The sequence below is a fragment of the Carassius auratus genome, linkage group LG44F, assembly GCF_003368295.1.
Source record: "Carassius auratus strain Wakin linkage group LG44F, ASM336829v1, whole genome shotgun sequence".
NCBI classification, from domain to species: Eukaryota; Metazoa; Chordata; class Actinopteri; order Cypriniformes; family Cyprinidae; genus Carassius; species Carassius auratus.
Genome location: NC_039298.1, coordinates 5,397,266 through 5,414,736, shown reverse-complemented (window position 1 = coordinate 5,414,736; position 17,471 = coordinate 5,397,266). Strand labels below are relative to the sequence as shown.

Here is a 17,471-nt window from a genome sequence, read left to right as displayed (position 1 = left end):
CGTTTGCTGAATCCCTGGAGCTGTTAAGTCTGCCAGTGGATAAATGACCTTTCTTGATCAATGCTATTTTGACAGCCATTAGTTTGTCTCATGAAATAAGGGGTGTGTCTGAAAAACCGGCCTGACATTAGTTCATTAATAGCATCTGGTATTTAATTAAATCCCTCTAATTTATCTGCATGGCATGTCAATCATGTGTATTAATAACAAACAGAAATGTCCATAATCATGCCTCCAAACTATGGCCTCAAGCAAATCATTATTAGTTCTACACAGGCTCACAGTAATGTAGCAGATGGGTCAGAAGAGGTGAGACAGACTCAGCAAGCAGAAGTCAAACACTGGTAGGATGGGAGGACGCTCAGCATGAAAGCAGGCAGGAGTTTTGTGATACTCTACCTTGAGGAACGCAGGGCTGGTGTGAGGCAGTGAGGGCTGGACCAGTGAAGGATCTAGTGTGTTAGAAAAGCAGGGCTCTCCTCCATCCTGTTTCCTGTAATGAAGCAGTACATGCACACACACACAATTACACCAGTCATATTTCTAAAAAGAGTCACAGCAGTGAAAACAGTGCTAATTATTTTTGGCCTGTCAGTCAATGATTAATTGCCTTAATTTTTACCTTGGTACTTTCAGTAAAATTAAATCACATTAAATTAATAAGTTACTTTACAGCCATAAATAAAAATTAAAAAGCTAATTTAAAGGGAAAATACTTTGTGTATCCACAAATTCATCCGTCATTAGTCAATGTACAATATAATATAATATAATATAATATAATATAATATAATATAATATAATATAATATAATATAATATAATATAATATAATATAATATAATATAAAATTTAAGGACACTTTGTTACTTGATGTCAAATACCAGTTGACAAACACTGCTCTAAATGGCCAAAGGCCATAGGGTCAGAGCAGAGGAAGTTTTAGCATTGTTATAGCCTGAGTAATGACAATTACATCACTCCCCACTTGGCCGTACGGCAGCATCTCTGAGCAGGCTTTGCATTTAGATTAGCAGGTGTTTCCATCTGTGCAAGGCTCCATGGGGTTGAAGACGTGTGCAATATGCGGGGGCTTGTATAATCTAATTTTTTTCAGACTCCTATTGTTTGACATGAGGCCATGATTAGATTTCCCATTATACTTTAGTTGAGGAGAAAAAGATTGTATTACATTGCAGGCTAAATACGGTTCAAGGCAATGTAAGTGAGCTAAAGAATGACCCTGGATGCTCCATAATAAGACAACTGGTGAATTTATTCTTTCCTAGATGTTTTCATGAAAATGTATCCTGACAGACTTTCTAGCAGATAACTGTGATTGCTGCTACACATATCCTCCATGGTAATTTAGGAAATGGATATGGATATGAATATAATATAAAATAATGAGTACAATTACAGGAAACTGTATGCTAATACACCAACAAAACACATGCTGCACTTGCATAAAAAAATTACTTAAAAGATTAGGAGGGGGAGGGGGGGTTGAATAAGAATACCTGGTACAGAACCAGAGCTAACAGAGCAAATGTGCACATAAAAATTAGCACTGAATTTGCACAGTGCAAATCACAATATATGTGTTAAAATGAAATTAAATGAAATAAAAAATGTGATTAAAAAATACAATTAAATGTGCCAAGCAAATAGTGTTTCTTATAGCTTTTCTCCATTTAAATAGACTCCTTTTTCTATTTTAAAACAGTGTTTCAGTGCATTTAGCATCTAGTGAAAAGGTGGTGTGACTCTTGACTGAATTTGCCCCTCAGGATCTGTTAGGTGCTTATATTGCTATTGGCAAAAAGACTTGTCTGAAGATCCATATCTGGGAAAATCCCTCTTATTGACATCAAGGATTGCAATAGTGTTATTAAAGTTGAGAACGATTTCAAATTTGCACCACTGATATCTTTGTAGTTTGTAAGAGAAGGTCAAAAGGAGACCTGTGATGAATCTCTCGAACAAAGAGGCAACTTTACAGTTTGTAACTCCTCGATATCTCACATGTCAGTTTCAGTGATGCCTATTACGGCTTGTTGTGGGAAATAAACCCAGAGTCTGAGCTATACAGCAGCTGCCCCATTGCTTGCATATTCTATCCCCTCCAACAATGCCATCCATCAAAACCAGACAGCTACTTTAAAGGTAAATGAGATTTTTAAGACATGGCCATTTGGCTTTTAGCATTCACATTACCATGCATTACCACAAACCATCATTTGAAGCTTGTTTTAAAATAACCTCCAGTTTGCCCTATAAGTCACATATGGATATTCAAGCAAACTTTTGCCTTTAACTGATCCAGAAATGTCTTGTGGAGTAGATTTCTGTTGTGGATAATGAATGTGATGTAATGTGGGAGTGATCAGCAGTGCTGGAACACAGACCTTAAATGAACCCCAGCTCAGTTCCAAAACAAATGATAAAAGAAAACCTCTATAAATGACCCACATTCTCAGAAAGCTCTGCTGTTTCATACAGTTTTGCGCTCATATGCTTAATTAGACCATCCTCCATGAACTGAACATCCTTTAAATTAACTTCAAGGAAGGGATCATAGAAGTGCATATCCCACTTTACCTATAAAAATGGATTATTATAGGCTCAGCATGTGGTGGTGAAATACTATAATTTAGTGGAATCTTACTGCACTGGTAAACTGACACAGATCTGGTTGGTTTATTACAGTACGGAGTGATTAGAATTCCTATGTTCTAGTTCACTTCCCACACAGGCAAGAAATTCCCACCGGACTGCTGAGGGAACACTCTGCAATCACAACTGGGATCATTATTTGACTCCCTACAGCTGAGCAGCCTAAAAACCAATTCCATGCACCAAATACAGCTATGAAATTATGCATAACATTATATAAATCATTATTTAATGATCAAACACAACCTGTTTTGACATTCAGAAGTCTTGATAGAAATTACATCATGGAAAAAACGATTACTATTGTGCCAAAGATTCAATTATAACTTTTCTTTTTGATGCAGTTCAATATAAAAAAGTTTACAACGCTAAATTTTCCAATAAAACACTTCAACATTTCCGCCAAAAACACACGTCATAATTTTTTAAGAATAATGATGCACAAAATAATATTAAAAAACAAGAATTTTAAAATGTTAAATATAACTTCCAGACATCTCAAACTGAACATCCATTTTTTCATACTGTCCATCAAATTATTGATGCATAAGTTCATTTATTCACTTAAAAACACAAATTCATTTAGTTTTTGTATTTTTTTTGTGTAGTTGTATTTAGACAAAACAGTATCACATTTAAATACAGACCATGAAAATTACATTAGTTTTTAATAGTTATTTTAATTAAGAATCTTAATTGTATAAAATTATGGTATGACCACAAATATTAATAGAGGTGCATCTCTATTACACAAGAGCATCAAGTTAAGTTGACATTAATGAAAGACAAATTCATAATACACATCTCTCAATCTCTAATTTGTAATTTATTAAACATCTGAATTGTCGATTTGATGAAGACATGAAATCGTTTTCCTCTCGAGTGTTAATATCTAAAGACTCAAATGAAACCCCTCTCGGTCTCACCCCCAACTTTCCCCTGCTTTCCTCTCGAGTGAGTTCGATTGAGAGTAAATCAGATATTTAAAGTCTGCGAAAGAGAGGTGTGCAGTTCCGTGTGAAATTACATAAACCATTCACTCCTGGGGTTCTGCCACACAGCAATGTTTCATTAGCATCCAACCTTTGTGAGTACGGTAACCACAGCAGATTCAGGATGAAATGCACAAACAAGGAGGAGGAACTATAATGAATTATGAACTATGGTTTCAAATGTGATGCTGGAGAAAAGTACAAAGCACTAAAAATTCACAAGTCAATTCCTGAGCACTGATGCTGGGAACCCCACTAAAGAGGTTGGTACAGTAGGTCACCCGTTAGGAAATTAATTGTAAATGACGAGCTGTGAACGAATGTCACATACTGCTTGCAGACTCACTCAGAGCTGTATTAAATCTCCCAGCATCCCTCTATATGTGTTAATGAAGACTCTGGCAATCTGCTCCTCTCTAAAAGCATATTCTACATGTCATCATTCATGCACCACACACCTGCCAGATGCTCTGGCCGTCCCCCCAATCTCACGAAGCACGCCAGACACACCAAACCCCTTACAACTGCCACACTTCATATTCCTATACACATATACAGTGGAATTACTTACTGCGTGCAGACGGATGTAAGATCTCCTCTCTCATCTGGCAGCAGTGAGCTTCTCAAGTCAGTCACACCCCTGCAAGAAGCATTGATCCTCCCACTATCACTTCATTTGTTGCCTGTATCGCTCTCTTGCTCTTACTCAGCTGCTCTTTTCCTCTCTCTTCTTTCTTTATGTGTCTCTCACCCTCTCCGCTCTCGCTCTTACACGCCCGTCCCGTCCCCTCCCCCGCTCACTCAAACACTGAGGGCTGTCCATCTGAGCTGTCTGATGGGGCTTTAATTTGCATTCATCGTGCTCTGCCTTAATTAAACACACACCTCCCCATCACAGACTGTTGCTCAGGCAACCAATTCACTAACAAATTGTGTCCCACATCCCTTACTGTAATCCTACCTGAACATGCTTTTTTTTTTCAACAAATTTGTCTTTGTCTGCTCCTGATATACGCTCCTGAGCCTCCAGGGGGTTTCATTCAAGAGTTTGTTTCTCTTAAGTTAAGGATCTATTAAAAGCACTTAATGTAGAAAGTGGATTAGATGAATGAATGGGGAACCATGGAAACTATGGTAATTTTCTTATGAATGCATTATGGGGAATTTAATCTGGGAAGTATTAGCTTGACAGAGCATCCCGGTTTGTCAAATCAGAGGGGTGACATGTTCCGCAGATGAAACAATTAAACCAATGGTTCAGCCAAAAAATTAAAATTCCGAATCATTTATTCATTTTGAACCCATTTGATTTTCTTTCTTGCTATTTTTTTTAAATAAATAAATAAATATATATATATATATATATATATATATATATATATATATATATATATATATATATATATATATATATATATATAGGGTCATTTTTTTAAATATATTTTTTATAATGTACATTTGTGTAATCTAATCTGTGAATTTGTCTATATATAGGCTCTACACATTTAAGGTTGGAATAATAGAGTTTTTTTAATACAATAAAAGCAATAATTTAAAGAACATATTTCTATTTTAATATATTTTAAAATGCTATTTACACAAAAGATGTCAAAGATGTCAAAACTGTTCAGTGATGTCCAGTCTTTAGTCTTCAATGCCACATGATATTCTTTAGATATCAATCAAATATGCTGATTTTGTACTCTGAATATTATACATATATATTGCATTACATTTTGCCTTAGGTATAAATCATAAAAATTGTCCAAATGATTAAAGTGCTATATTCCGATTATTAGCTGGAAAAACTTATCCACTTAAAGAATCCACCTCAAAAAGATGATTTGTCTCCAAAAACCATACTGTATTTGACAAAGCAGAGCAAGGCATAACAAAACAATGATTTATTCACAAACACATGAACCCACAAAAGAGCGCTCAGAAGACTTGAAATAGACACTTGAAACATTTTAATGAGACTTTTTCAAGATTATTATTATTTTATTTATTTTTTGTTACAGCCCAAACTCTTATTTAGCTTTATTATATTTATTATATCATATTATATATATGTATTTGTGTTCCACAGAAAACAGAAATTCATACAGGTTTAAGACAACATGAGGCTGAGTGAATATCAATTTTTTTTTGTGAACTGTTTCTTTAAGAAGCTCCTACAAACACATCAATAAATGGAGTCAAATAAGCTCATGCTTAACAAACAGACAGTACCTCACTGCATCAGATGTCTGCAACCACAACACATGTGTACCATATGACAACAAAATACTGCTGTCCACAGCATAACTCAAAGAGATAATGCAGGATTAGAAGAAAATCTCCTACCCATCTGAGAGACAGTGAGCATAATCTGCTGGCCTTGAAAAGCTGAAAAAACATGACTCACGTACAACTTCTCATTCAGAGAATAAAGAAGATCACGTTAAACTGGAAGAGCTGTTATTAGAATATGAATAAGATGTTGAAGAAGTCAAAATCAGTCAATAAAAAAAGTCATCTATGCAAGTTATATGTTATTTCATTGTAAGTCATCTAATTTCAGAGATGTAATTAGTATATGTATGTAATTATTTAAAATTGCATTATAAAATATTCAACATTGCACACTCTATTGCAATCAATACAGACTGCCCAGAAGCTGTCATGCTCATATCTGATCTCGAATTCTTCCTTATAACTTAGAACTTTTCTAATGCTGGCTGTTGAGCCTTGCAGGTGTTCAACATCTCCATTTGTCCTCAGAGAGATGGAGAACCGCACAAAAAATGATCTTGAAACACAGATCAGTCAGGAAGTCTAGACAACAGCCTCAGAGAAAAAGTTGTTTTTCTGCCATAAAATAGATCCTGCTCATGTCTCAGTGTCTATCTTTAGGGAAACAAAGACAAAACCACAAACGCAAAATGACTCAGACTGAAGACATATTCGGCACATTAAAACTGTAGACTAAATCACATACTGTAGACCACAAGATCAAAAAAAGGTACTTGGATTTAGTGTAGGTGAGCTTTTAGGTGCTTTGAATGTGTCAAAATCTGACAGCAGTATTACTAATACATTGTGCCGTTCTGACTAATAAAGGCTTACTAAAGACTCTTCCTCCTGAAGTGCATGCCTGAATGCTCCAAGAATATTAATCTATTCAAGTGATAATCCAAAATGCCTTAGAATATATGAATAATAATGTGACAACCAGAGGTGGGTAGTAACGAGTTACATTTACTTCGTTACATTTACTTGAGTAATTTTTCGGGGTAACGAATACTTTTCGGAGTATATTTAAAGATGGGTACTTTATACTCTTACTTGAGTAAATTTTTTGGGAAAAATCTGTACTTTTACTTCGTTACTGTGGGCGACGCCCCTCTCGTTACTTTATCTTAATGAAATAAATGCTTCAGTTTATTCCAAACGCGCCGTCTACTTTTCTCTGGACAATGAGCAATGCCCATTCGCGAATGATTCATTCTTTTGAGTCAACTCTGTTCAAAGGCTTGATCAAACCAATTGGCAAACGAGTGAATTGGTTCATGAATCAGTTTGAATGAGTCGTTCAGCTCCCTGCCTCACGAGCAGAGCGTCTGAAGCAGTTCACTGAGTTGTAACGTTTAAGAATATTAGCAGCGTTGAAAACGGGGCTATGGAACTGCACTGAATTGAAAGCTAATCTGCAAAGGCTATTCTTTGCTTGCGATGGAGATCCTTATTAGATGAACGCGTGTGCTGTCTACTGTTTAACAGGTAATAACTTGGGCTACATTCGATTACAGTACACGATACCACTGTGACATTAGTTTGTTGTACGTGTGTGGCTTATAACAGGTTGAATGCAGCTTCCAAAAGACAAAGAATAGCCGATTAAGATTTTATTAATTTTAATACAATCACACCAGTGCGAGTACGTTCAGCAAGTCATATCATCAGCTGCTAAATTCAGATCTGTGATCGCTTGCTGGCGCTGAGCCAGAGACAGACGCGTTTTTACAGCGCTGCGCATTAACCAATCACACACGGTTCTGTTGAGCTTTTGAATGCAATGGCCAATCAGAGGTGTTCCGATGAGTCATCGCTGAAATGCCGGTGCTTCCTTCACTCGCTCACTTACTGAATAACTCTTTCTGCCGAATTCTCTCGTCAGAAACAACACAAAGTGAAGATGTGTGTACGAATCTATAATTAAGATATTGATTTCACAGTGTTAACAGTTTCAGTGATTTTAATGGTAGTTTCTGAGAGTGATTGAAATCTAGACTGTCAGTGAAAATTATGTTTAATAATGTAAATGTTATTTGCTCTCTTTCTGAACAATGAAAGATTAGTAGCAATATTTATATCACATTAACTTTCAATGTTAAATTCACATTTAAAATAAAATCAGTCGTATTAAAAATATGTTATGGCATAACACCTATATTTGTTACTTAAGTAAACAGACAAGGTTTTATAATAAATTACATAAATTGGATTAAAGGCTGATGAAATATATACATTTACACACACACACACACACACACACACATACATTACATACATTTTTTGTCTATATATCTATATAAAAAAAGGCTCCGTATATATGACCCAAAGTAACTAGTAACTAACTACTTGAGTAGATTTTTTATCCGATACTCTTTTACTCTTACTCAAGTAACTATTCAAGACTAGTACTTTTACTTTTACTTGAGTAAATATTTCTAGAATTACTTTTACTTTTACTTGAGTAAAGTTTTTGGGTACTCTACCCACCTCTGGTGACAACCCAAACTTAAGCACAGGAGAGGAGGAAAATCTCAAAGGAGTTCACGCTGGTCCTCTCTTTCTCTCATTTGACATACAAAGACAGAGTGCGAAAATTTCAGGAAAGTAATTTGTGCTGCAATGTCACTATGCCATACAATCACTGATTATAGTCTTGAGTTTTGTGATTTGCAAACTTAAAGATGCATCACCAAGGGAATGGTACTTATGATCTTGATTTTTTCCAAACTTCTCAAACTACTTGTAGTAATCATTGAAGCCTCAGTTATAACTGATTGAAAAATTTAAAATAAATCAGGTTTGCACACTGTGTCCACATTTCCAGCCCTGAGCAACACAACTAAACTAAACTAAACTAAAACAAAACAAAAGCCCTGAACAACAAAACTAAAGACCTGAACAACAAAAATAAAACAAAACTAAAGACCTGAACAACAAAACTAAAACAAAACTAAAGACCTGAACAACAAAACTAAAACAACACTAAAGACCTGAACAACAAAACTAAAACAAAACTAAAGACCTGAACAACAAAACTAAAACAAAACTAAAGACCTGAACAACAAAACTAAAACAAAACTAAAGCCCTGAACAACAAAACTAAAACAAAACTAAAGACCTGAACAACAAAAATAAAACAAAACTAAAGCCCTGAACAACAAAACTAAAACAAAACTAAAGACCTGAACAACAAAAATAAAACAAAACTAAAGACCAGAACAACAAAACTAAAACAAAACTAAAGACCTGAACAACAAAACTAAAACAACACTAAAGACCTGAACAACAAAACTAAAACAAAACTAAAGACCAGAACAACAAAACTAAAACAAAACTAAAGCCCTGAACAACAAAACAATAGGTTACTTGCGTAACCCCGGTTCTCTGATAGCATTAAGTGAGGTGTCTCACTATAGGATACGCCCCTTCTGCGTATTCCTCAGAAGCCCAATACCATTACGCCAGCCCCAATTGGCTGGCAGTCATGACGTTGCGTCAGGGAGTGGCTCCCTCCTCTTGGTATAAAAGGAGCGACGCAACGTCATTACGACATTCAAAACAAGCATACCTCTTCCTCGCTTCACACAGCAAGGAGGGTGTTCTGGTGAGACACCTCACTTAATGCTATCAGAGAACCGGGGTTACGCAAGTAACCTATTGTTCTCTTTCAAGCATACGTTTCGGTGTCTCACTATGGGATATCCTAACTCCCGTATTGCCAGATAGCCTGTCTCGAAGTCTCCTGCCAACCAAAAACACTAATATAGGGCTGGTCAACACTTAAGATCCAACGCTCAAAACGGCATGTGCAAACGTTTGAGCTGTAACATCCAGTTTATAGAACCTCGCAAATGTGTGCGGTGAGGACCAACTCGCCGCTTCACAGATATCTTGTAACGTGACCCCCTTAAAGAGGGCCCATGTCGTTGACATTCCTCTTGTTGAATGAGCACGTAAACCAGACGGAGGCGTAAGACCCTTACTGGAATATGCAAGAGAAATTGCCTCCACTATCCAGTGGGATAAACGCTGTTTAGTAATCGGCTTCCCCGTACGCGGCTTCGCCCAAGGCACAAACAGCTGATCACTCTCTCTGAACACTTTAGTCCTCTCAGTGTAAATGCGCAGAGCACGCACCGGACACAACGTATTCAGCCTTTGCTGTTCTGCTGAAGCAAAAGGCGGTGGGTTAAAGGCTCTTAACTTGAGAGCAACAATAGAATTGACCACTTTGGGCATAAAAACAGGATTAGGTTTCAAAAGCACCCCTGCGTCCCCTGGCATAAATTGCGTACACGCTGAATTCACAGAAAGTGCGTGAATTTCACTTACGCGCTTCACTGAAGCCAAAGCTAACAGCAGCGCCGTCTTAAACGACAATAATTTCAGGTCAGCTTTGTCCAGTGGCTCAAATGGAGACACAGAAAGCGCATCAAGCACCAGAACCAAATCCCATGACGGAGAGATCGGTTTCGAGACTGGCAAAGCGCGACGCGCACCCTTCATAAACCGGCTTACCAAAGGGTGCTGCCCCACAGTTTTGTTATCAAAACCTACATGACAGGCAGATATTGCGGCAAGAAACACCTTTACTGTTGAGAATGCCTTACCCTGATCTATCATATCCTGCAGAAACGATAGGATAACTGCCACTGAACACTGAAAAGGGATTATGTGTCTAGCCACGCACCAACGCTCAAACACGCCCCATTTACATTCGTAGAGTGACCGAGTGGACAGGGTCCTGGAATTCTGTATGGTTCTGATGACACTGTCTGGCAGACCAGCTGCATTCATATTTAGCCATTCACTGGCCAGGCCCACAGTGCCAGGCGTTCTGGATGAGGATGAAATATCTCCCCCCCCCGCCTGTGACAGCAGATCCCTGCGCAGTGGCAGGGACCACGGCTCTGCGTACAGCATATGTATGATCTCCGCCAGCCAAAATTTCCCCGGCCACCGCGGAGCCACCAGTATCATTCTCAGCCCCTCCTCCCTCACTCTGTGAAGGGCTGGAGATATCAACGCAATCGGTGGGAACGCGTACAGGAGAACGCGAGGCCACTCGTGCGCCAGTGCGTCTATTCCTAGAGGCGCGCTCTGATCCTTCAGAGAGAAGAACAGAGGGCACTGAGCATTGTCCTGTGACGCGAACAGATCCACTGTCGCTCTGCCGAAAATGCTCCAAATTTGGCCAACCACTTCCGTGTTCAGCTTCCACTCTCCATAAAGGGGATTTCCCCTGGACAGCATATCCGCACCCCGGTTCATTATGCCTTGTACGTGTGTAGCTCTCAAAGATAAAAGACTGGCATTGCTCCACAAAATCAGTTTGCGTGCCAACATGTGTAAAGGGAGTGATCTGAGACCTCCCTGTCTGTTTATGTATGCCACAACTGTAGTGTTGTCCGTTCTCACGAGAACATGATGTCCTTTCAGAAAAGGAAGAAAATGCTTCAACGTCAGAAAGACGGCCAGCATTTCCAAGTAGTTTATGTGACAGTGGCTCAGATGGGGACCCCATCTCCCGTTCACTGCCCTGCCCTCGTGAATGCCCCCCCAACCGGACAACGACGCGTCCGTCGTTATGACCTTCCTGGTCTGGACAACGCCCATCGGTGCCCCTTGTACCAGAAAGCACGGGCGCCGCCAGTGACGCAGTGCCAAGACTGCGGCGGACGTCACTCTCACTCTCCTCCGGGAGTGCCGTAACGGGTCTAGTCTCAGAGAAGCTACCCAGCGTTGAAACTCTCTCATAAATAGTCTGCCTAAGGGAATGACTATTAGAGCTGAGGCCATCAGACCTAATAGTCTGAGGCATGTGCGAAAAGAAACATTGTTCCCCTTCCGAAATTCGGCCAGGCATTTCGTAAATTTTATTACTCTCCCCTCTGACAGTCGCGCTCTGAATGTCACTGAGTCCAGTAACAACCCCAGATACGTTATTGACTGTCTGGGAACTAAAACACTCTTTTCGGTGTTTAATTTTAATCCCAGTTTTTGTAGATGTACTAGGAGCATGGCTGTGTGATCTCTCGCTTTGTGCTCTGATTGAGCCGTCACCAGCCAGTCGTCTATGTAAGTAGCGAGACGAATGCCTTTTTCCCTGAGCGGAGCTAGGGCCGCTTCTGTACATTTCACAAATACCCTCGGACTGAGAGATAAGCCGAAGGGAAGGACTAGATATTCGTATGCCACGCCAAGGAATGCAAACCTCAGAAATTTCCTGTTGGGTGGATATATTTTTATGTGAAAATATGCATCTTTCAGGTCGATTGATGTAAACCAATCGCCTGGGCGCACCAGTTTCAGAAGTGTAGAATGGGTGAGCATTCTGAACTTGTACATCCTTAGGTATTTGTTCAGTGTGCGAAGATCTAATATGAGGCGGAGAGCTCGAGTCCCTTTTTTTGGGACTAGGAAGTATCTCGAGTAAAACCCATTGTGACTTTCCTCGGGTGGGACCACTCTTATTGCCTTTTTGTTCAACAGTGAGGTAATCTCTTCCTGAAGAACATGTACTAATGCTCCCCGCACCTGAGAATAAATGATTCCCTTGAACTGCGGGGGAGAAGTTGCAAACTGCAGTCTGTAACCGTTTTGTACTGTTCTAAGCACCCAACGAGACTGCGTGCATTCTCGCCAATAGTTTATTTGCAGCGTTCCGGCGCCATCGTATGGCCGAGTTGAAAACGGGTTCGTGGTCTGTACTGCGCATGCGCGAACACTTATCGCTTGGACAGAGTTTATGTGGCTCACCACCTTCAGCGGAGCGATGACTCCACGAGGTGGTGTTACGCTGTGTTCTGACAAAGTGTTTTGCAACATTTTTTGGGGCATTATGTTTTGCAACATTTGTGGGGGAAACAGTGAAAACTTTATTGAACTTTGAGCATGTAAAGTGCTTGTGACTAGTGGGTGGGTGTACACCACTGCATCGTCTCTCGTTCTCTTCACTGCTCTGCATCCCCTGGACCAACTTGGCTCTGGTTTCCCCACAGAACATCTGTAAACAACTGAACTCGTTTTCCGTTGAACGCTGAACAACTGAGGGTCGGGGACAAGTGAACGGGGGGGCTGTGAGCCCCCTTCCCTCAGGAAGACCCCCTCAAACGGCCTTTTTCTTCCTCCTCATCACCTGGGTAGGGTGAGGGGCCGGCTGGACCGTCTGAGCTGTCGCGGGCGGATAATTTTTTCTGGGCCAGGCGGGTTTCTGCTCTGGTGCGCCGCTCTGAACCGTTGTTGCATTCACACGCGGTCTCTGTCGCCTAGGAATGCGAAAGCTGGGGGGTGGGCGAGCTGTAGCCTGCGCAAACGTCTGCCGAGGAGGTGGCGGGGGCGCGGTTTGCGTCTTTCTGGGCATGCAAAGCTGCAAGGCCTCATCATCCCTTTTCTTCTCCTCGCATCTCTTCTGCATCCGTGTCAGCGCTGAACCGAAAATGCCTTCTGCGACGACCGGTGCATCTAAGATGGCTTCCTTTTCTCTGTCGGAGAGATTCGCCAAATTAAGCCAGCGTCCTCTCTCCTGAATGACCATTGTGGCCATGGCCTTGCCCGCAGCCTGAACGGCACATCTCTGAAGACGGAGCGAGATATCTGTGACAACACAGATTTCTTCCCACTGTGTCTGACTTGGCGTGGCAGACACCTCGTCTTGTAGCTCCGCCTGGTATGCGGTGAGCAGAGAGATGGCGTTCATGGCCCGGACTGAGAGAGCGACTGCTTTGTAAGCGCGCTCCGTCATGCTTGACTGGAAGCGCTCCGCTTTTGATGGCAACGTTGGGTTTGCAGCCGCCGTACGCCTTGGATGCAGATGCGCTGCAACTAAAGGCTCCATGGGGGGCATGCGAAGAAGGCCTTGCTTCTCCATACCCTCCACGTCGAGCGCAGATCCCCCTTGCACGGGCATTTTACTAGTAAAAGGGTTGTCCTTCCAGGTGACAGAAACCTCTTCCAGAAGCTCTGGAAAGACTGGAAGGAGTTGTCTCGCTGCCCGTTTAGCTCTCGGCAGCCTCTTCCCCTCATAACGCAACTTTGCAGTTTCAGCTATTACGGTCGGCCACGGAATATTGAGTTTCTCTGCAGCGCGTTTGCACACGTCTTGCAGATCCACACTAAGAAGCGGAGAGGATGGTGCCCCGCCCACCTCCTCCGTGGATCCCGCCGTAGCGAGGGATTGTGCCGATTGCGCAGGGGGGAGAAAAGGGGAATCCTCGAAATCTTCCTCCTCTTCAGAGAGAAGGAAATCCGATTGCCCCTCTTCCTCAAACTCAAACGCGCCCTCCTCCTCCTCCTCGTCCGTGCTGAGGACACCGGCCAGAGGGGCGCATACATCCAGTTGTTCGCCCCACGATAGGGTTGCCGTGGTGGGCAGCTCTACAGGAATAGGTACCTGAGGGGCGGAAACCGGAGCGGGACTAGCTGACATGAGGGGATCATGGCCAGACAAGCTAGCTTGGCGTGCTAACCTGCGACGGAGGCTCTTCATGGTGAAACGCGCGCAGTGCTCACAGGATCCGGGACTATCGACCGCCATTTGAGCATGTTTCAGCCCAAGACATGCAGAGCAGACCTGGTGTGTGTCTTTGCATGAGATCTTGTTCCCGCATGAGCAAAGCCGCGGATCTCCCTCGCTAGCTACGTTAGTCTGCATTGCTGCAGCCATAGTTGCGGTACTGAATGACCCTAACAATGAGCTGGAATGCCGATTGAGGGGTAGGCGAAAGCGGCGTGGTGGCCAACAGATCGACTATAAGCACAGTACCAGAATGATAAGCCAGCAACCAGCGTGGAGACCAGTTGATGGCTATCAGAGTTAGGTAGGCTTCTGGTGTGAAGCGAGAAGAGGTTTTTGAATGTCGTAATGACGTTGCGTCGCTCCTTTTATACCAAGAGGAGGGAGCCACTCCCTGACGCAACGTCATGACTGCCAGCCAATTGGGGCTGGCGTAATGGTATTGGGCTTCTGAGGAATACGCGGAAGGGGCGTATCCCATAGTGAGACACTGAAACGTATGCTTGAAAGAGAACTAAAACAAAACTAAAGACCTGAACAACAAAACTAAAACAAAACTAAAGCCCTGAACAACAAAACTCTCTTGTGTGGGTGGTTAGCTTTAAAAAAACATTCCCCCAGAGGAAACTCATCTCACCTCTATACAATTTGCATGATCCGGCTGTTGGATATCATTTTGGATTTCATTTTTGGCCATATTACAAAATGTGTTCTAGTAATGTGTGGTGGTAGAGGGGCCAGATGACAAGATTATCACATGATGAAGTGACATGTTTTCAATCTCTCAAGGGCAGAATGATGTAACTCATGACGGCCTGATGCTGTGTGACCAGGAAACAACCTCTGGAAACACACAGGATTTGAAGGTCCCATTGACATGTAAACACCCTTTGGGAAGACGACACCTATTTACGCTGGACTCCACCTGCCTAATGAGCAGGTGCAGCCAGCCTATGCACTTCATCTATATACATTGATTTTCCTTTAACAAAGTGGCTAGTACATATAAGCCTATGCAACATGGAGACATTGATTACCTCTTCCTATTCTACTGAGGAACGTTCACAGGAAGACAAGGATTTACAATAAAGACATAAAAAGGCATTATGTCCTCTGCCTATTCTATCTGATCTTGTAATGCTTCAGGATAATTCACACAAATGAGGCAAGATGGGACTTTTTCAAGTGGTTTTACTTTAGGACCATGAAGACATCAAAGTATAACAACTGATTATGAAACAAAAGTGTTATATATACACATACACATATATAACACTTAAGTTCACCAAGGCTAAATATATTAGATTAAAAAAACTGTAATACACCACACACCATGTTCATTCTCGCTGCATGAGAAACTGCATTTAAATGTAGTCTGACTCATCATTTCTTTTACTTTGAGTAGTTTTGTTTGTTCATGTTTTTTGAAAATGAGGACATCTCACACAACCTATCCATGGCATGTTGAAATTTTCTTATTCCACCACGTAACAGTTGAATTCGCTCCAAAATATCCATACAGTTATGCATATCCTAACTGTGCATAATTGTATTGCACTGTTTGGTTTCTATTCTGCATTGTTTTCTATGATGAACCACCTGTTGAGAGCCACTGGGTTAAAACATTCACATAATTACTAAACAGACGACTGTCACTACTGAGTGTTATTAATATCTTTGTTTTTGCAAAAAAGAGAATGTGATCTCCAGAGCATGTACCATGACTCAGTGCTTCTCTCAGCCGGGGAGAGAGAGCGCGAATGAGATGTCTGATGAACCCACAAACCCAAACCACCATTTACAGCAACTAAAGTCTCTCCTCTCTCTGGCTCTGTGGATGAGAACCCAAATGACCTGCCCCAGGAGGACACAGATGGGGAACAGCTATACATCACCTGTCCCCAGCTGGCCTGCTAAAAACTCAAGCAGCAGCATCTGAGATTAACTCCTAATTCCTTCGTGTTGACAACAACTATTTCAAAATGCATTATGCAACTTTTAAATTCTGAATTCTGCAAACATCTCTTTTGATGCAAACTGTCTGGAGTAAATCTATTCTAAGAGGGCCTATTCAAAAGAAAACTAGAATAAGTACAAACCTATCAGGTTACTGCAGATGGTTCCTGTAACAGCAGAAATTTTAAGAAAGGCCCCAGAGGATGACAGTAAGAAGGGCGTCTGAGGCAAGCACTGCTTGCTGCTCTGATATTAAGCTGGCTACTATTGACACTGACATTCCTCAACCTGCCAAGGCCAGAAGCAGCAACAACATCCTGCCCATCTGATGTCCCATTAAGGGAGTGCTGGGGTTTCTTAAAATGTCTATCATCTGTCTATACATAGATATATATAGATGGATAATATATAGTAATATATATTTTAATAATATGGATTGCTATATATATTTATACATAATATATAAATTATAAATTGTTATATTAAAATAAATAAACTGATATAAGAATATAAATTATATGAAAAATATATAGTCAGTACGTAAATGCCCATATCTTTCTTAAGAAACCCCAGCACTCACTATAGAATAATCTTTTATTTATATTTTTCATGTAAAAATATTAATATTTTTAATATCTAAAAATATAATCCATATATTCTAGATTTTTTTTAAATAAAAACCAGAAAAATATCCATGTATTTTATAAAATATAATAATAATGCCTATATAGTGTGTTATCAAACATGTTTTTAAGAAAAGCAGCACTCACTAAAGAATAGGTTTTTATTTATATTTTTGCATTTAAAAACATTAATATATTTATAAGAACTTATACCCTAATTTATTTTAAGAACCCAGGCCTCAGTATACTGTAGAATAAACTTTCATTAAAATTTTTGTTCAGAAGATATACTTTGTATATTTATTATACAGTATATGAGCGTGTGACTGTGTGAAAAAATATACACATGTATTTTTAGAAAAATATAATCATAATGCTGTATATATTACCATATGTATTTTAAGAAAGCCCAGCACTCATTCTAGCATATTTA

At 40.4% G+C, this 17,471-nt stretch overlaps 1 protein-coding gene across 9 annotated transcripts in view; it reads right to left on the bottom strand.

Annotated features, from left to right (window-relative positions):
* Positions 1-17,471, bottom strand: part of LOC113068393 (rap1 GTPase-activating protein 1-like) — a 72,751-nt gene that overhangs the window by 36,324 nt on the left and 18,956 nt on the right. For all 9 annotated transcript variants that reach the window (XM_026241157.1, XM_026241160.1, XM_026241158.1 and 6 more), the window contains exon 3: positions 400-493. In XM_026241157.1, coding sequence (XP_026096942.1) covers positions 400-493 — 94 coding nt within the window. The remainder of the gene's footprint in view (positions 1-399; positions 494-17,471) is intronic.